The sequence below is a fragment of the Diospyros lotus genome, chromosome 12 (genome assembly GCF_014633365.1).
Source record: "Diospyros lotus cultivar Yz01 chromosome 12, ASM1463336v1, whole genome shotgun sequence".
Lineage (NCBI taxonomy): Eukaryota > Viridiplantae > Streptophyta > Magnoliopsida > Ericales > Ebenaceae > Diospyros > Diospyros lotus.
The window spans coordinates 19,023,673-19,027,550 of record NC_068349.1 but is presented as its reverse complement, the minus strand read 5'-3'; the positions used below and the strand labels follow the sequence as shown (position 1 = coordinate 19,027,550).

At 33.5% G+C, this 3,878-nt stretch overlaps 1 protein-coding gene across 1 annotated transcript; it reads left to right on the top strand.

Annotated features, from left to right (window-relative positions):
• The first annotated feature begins 2,433 nt into the window (after positions 1-2,433).
• On the top strand, positions 2,434-3,730 carry LOC127814203 (protein LURP-one-related 17-like). Its single transcript, XM_052355546.1, has 2 exons — positions 2,434-3,068; positions 3,237-3,730. The coding sequence occupies exons 1-2, from the start codon at positions 2,745-2,747 to the stop codon at positions 3,618-3,620; spliced, it is 708 nt and encodes a 235-aa protein (XP_052211506.1). The 5' UTR covers positions 2,434-2,744; the 3' UTR covers positions 3,621-3,730.
• The last annotated feature ends 148 nt before the right edge of the window (positions 3,731-3,878 follow it).

Below are 3,878 nucleotides of genomic sequence, written 5' to 3'. Positions count from 1 at the left end.
TTTGCAAGCAAGGCAATTGGGCTGGGGTGGGCAGGGTTGTATATAATATATATTATATTATATATATAATATATTTTATATATATTCAGTTCGGTTCGGTTACCCATTATTCGGTTCGATTTCGGTTCAGGTTTTGGTTTGGTTTTAGTGAAAACCATAACCAAACCATACCCATTGAAACAGTGTTTGGTTTTTTTCTGAACCAAACCGTTACCCAATTAAATAATTTTTAACCACGTTGACTAATTTGATTTCGGTTCAATTTTCCACGATTTCGATTGCAATTACCATCCCTAGTTGGAAGTTTGGCGGCTTGTGTTGTGGCTTAATCTCACGCTGCCTGCCTCTTGTTAACCGACAAACAAAACAGTTTTGAAGAATCTTTTAGGTGGTGCCATTGCCATTATCCTTTCTTAATTAATTAATTAATTAGCCATGCTAATTAATAAGCATATATGCAAAGGATATAAAAAAATAATAATTATAAATAAAACCTATCAAAATTATAGCCTGGTAATAATTAATAGATGATGATAGTGGTCTTGAAATTTGTAATTAAGTTTTAATTACTCGTTATTTGATCCTAAGTAATCTAGTATGATAGAATTTATTTATTTGCTTTTAAAATAAAATAGCTTTTTATTGAAAGAATGCATTCATTTTTATAATAATAAAGAGTGTAAAAAGGGATTAATTAATTTAAGTAGTGTTTGTTAATCAAGATATGTGATATAAAATATTAAATATGAAGAATATTTCTAATATTTTATTATTTTCATTGTATTTGTTAAATTTATCTGGTGATCCTTAAAAAAGAAGCCACGGGATTTCTTATTTTGATTTTTTCATATATGCTTATCTCTCCCTCCTTGAGATAAGCATATTTTGATTTTTATAGATAAAAAAAAAAAAATGACGCTTGTATTCTCTAATACATTTCAAAATATTTAATAAATAATTTGATAAAAAAAATTAAAATACTTTTTAATTTTATTTTGACAATTTCATATCTTGATTCAGAAAATACTTTAATTTTATTTTAATACGAACTTATTTTCCTAATTTTAACAAGCAATACATTAGTAAAAATATCTTAAAATGGGCAGCTGTCATGCCAAACCAAACCGTCCGTCTAGTGGTAGAGAGTTAAAACAAATTAACCAAGCCAGAAGTTAGGAAGGAATGAATGAAAGAATGAATATGAATGATAAGATGATTGAATAGGAAGACAAAAGAATCACGTCTGGCTAAACGCCATTGGTATACATATATGGAATGTTCATAGGAATAAGAATAGGATATATATATAGGGGGAGTATGTGGATTCCTTAATTTCTTCTTCCCATCAACAACATACAACAATAATTAATGTCGTGTCAATGCCAACCTTCTTAAGTAAAGAGTACCTAATTAATCTTCCATTCCTACGGAAATTAATTAACCTACAGATTCATTCCAGCAATTTCTTAAACACATGCATATTATGTAATTCATGCCCACACGTCTCGTCTAATCTACCAAACTATTCTCTTTATCTTAGGATTAGTGCCCTTGCATAGTCTTTTATTACTTGTGTCATCGATTTTGACAGATGAGATAAATCACAGATAAAAGTTTTATCTTACTATATAGGACAAGAAATTGAACCCACAACTTACTGGTACGAATCTCAACTTATCATGGCCCAACCACTTAACCTATACTCTGGGGACTACTACTTGTTCTTGTCCTTGTGTACGTGTGACCCAAAAAAGAAATCTATGAGAGATTTGGAGAAAAGATAAAGAAAAGAAAGAAAGAAGGATAAAATCTTTAGATATAATAGTATTTTTGTCATTTTTTTAATGTTTAATTAGGGTTAACTAACAACAAAGGCAATTTGTAACATAGCACTAAACTTCAAAGTACTCTTTGTATTTTTTTTTTAAAATATTATAAGTAGTTATTACAATTATTCTAAATCTCAAGTATATATATCAGGTGTAATTTTTTCATCTCTCTATTACATACGTACCATCCAACAAATAATAGGTTAATTTTAATTTGAATTTGAGGTTTCAAGTTTGAGTTTAGTACCTAATTAAGAAATACTAAAGGTGGTCGCTAATTATGCCATATATGAGTTTATAATGTTTTCAAGAATGATTATGTAAGAGTTTGAAATTTTATATATATATGACCAAGATATATATGTTGTCCTCTTTCTTTATCACTCACTCGATTTTTTTTTTTTTTTTTTATAATTAGAAATCCACATCAGTGTATATGTGAAATAGTTCGTAAATCATACCTAACAAGTCATTTAATCAAATGTCCACAACACATACCAAAAAAAAAAAAAAAAAAAATGAACCTTAACAACTAATATATATAGAAAAATATATATACGTATTCACATTAATCACCAGCCCAAGAGCTAGCTAGAATGAATTTCACCATTAGGCTTAGAGAAAAAATGAATGGCATGTTTGTATTTCGACATTAAACATTAGTTTTATCATTCATTTGTCTTGAATCTGATGATGATGATAACTATCAACATATGTGTGTGTGTGTGTGTGTCCGGAGAAGATGGGGCATGCCCAGTTAGGTAAGGCTGTCTGTCTCTCTCACAGAATTTGCACAGTGCCTCAGCTCTAATTCATTCCCTATAGATACACTAATCTTCTCTGATCCTTCCCAGCCACCACTACATCTCAATACAGTGCCCACGAGATTAAAAAGAGAGAGAGAGAGAGAGAGAGATGATGTTGTTCTCGATGAAATCCATGTCAGTAAGGAAAGTAGATGAGCTCCGTGATGAAGGGCAAGAAGAAGAAGAAGAAGAAGAAGAGGTGGAGGATTGCAGAAGAGATGTTATTATTAGGGAGGAGGAGGAGGATGGGCCAGCGTGGACATCGCTGACGGTGTGGAGGAAATCACTGGTGTTGAGCTGTGAAGGGTTCACAGTGATAGATTCCAATGGGGGCTTAGCGTTTAGGGTTGATAATTACAATGAACGTCGTCCCCACCAACTCACTCTCATGGATGCCTCCGGCAACCCTCTCCTCACCATGTGTCGTCCTAAGGTACTTCCTCATCATCATCATCTTTGATCTTTTCTTCAATATATAATTCTTCCTCTCTAACTGCCAGCTTTCATATGTATATATATATTTCATCTCATCATCACAATCTCTCTCTTTTTTTTGCTCGGATTGTGTGAATTAATTCAACTTGATTTAATTCGTTGACAGAAGCTTAGACTCGTGGATAAGCTGTGGCTTGTGTACGAAGGCGAAGTTGGAGAGCGTTCGTCTTCCAAGAAAGAGATCAAGCCCATCTACTGCGTGAGGAAACACGTTAATATCCTCCAGCCCAATCCGGACGTGCTTGCGGACGTGTATTCTGGGCCGTCCGATAAGAAACGAGCGTACGTGATTTACGGTAGATACGCGGAGAGATCATGCAGGGTGCTGGATGATGAGAGGAGGCAGGTGGTGGCGGAGATCAAGAGGAAGGAGCCCATCAACCACGGAGCTTCTTTCGGATTGGAGGTCTTCCTGCTCATCGTACGGCCAGGATTCAGTCCCGCCTTCGCCATGGCTATGGTTCTCTTGCTGGATCAGATGTTTTCTTGAATTAAGTTACCGTTCACTAATTAATGTAATATTGTAGGAGTTGGTATTTTAGTAATTTCGGTCTATTATATGGATTGATTTGATAATTGAATTAAATTAACTAGTTTTGAAATCCAACCCAAGTCTGAAATTTTATTCCTTTCAATATTGAAATTTGCCCAAATAGACACTTGGGCAGCTTCTTAGATGACCCTCAAAATCATTTTGGGACATTCTTCTTCTGTCTATTTGGATGCAAAGAAATGGCCAAATTTTTAG

Coding starts and splice junctions, on each gene's coding strand:
- LOC127814203 (XM_052355546.1), top strand. CDS start 2,745: ATGATGTTGTTCTCGATGAAATCCATGTCAGTAAGGAAAGTAGATGAG. Junction 3,069..3,236: donor TCACCATGTGTCGTCCTAAG/GTACTTCCTCAT, acceptor ATTCGTTGACAG/AAGCTTAGACTCGTGGATAA.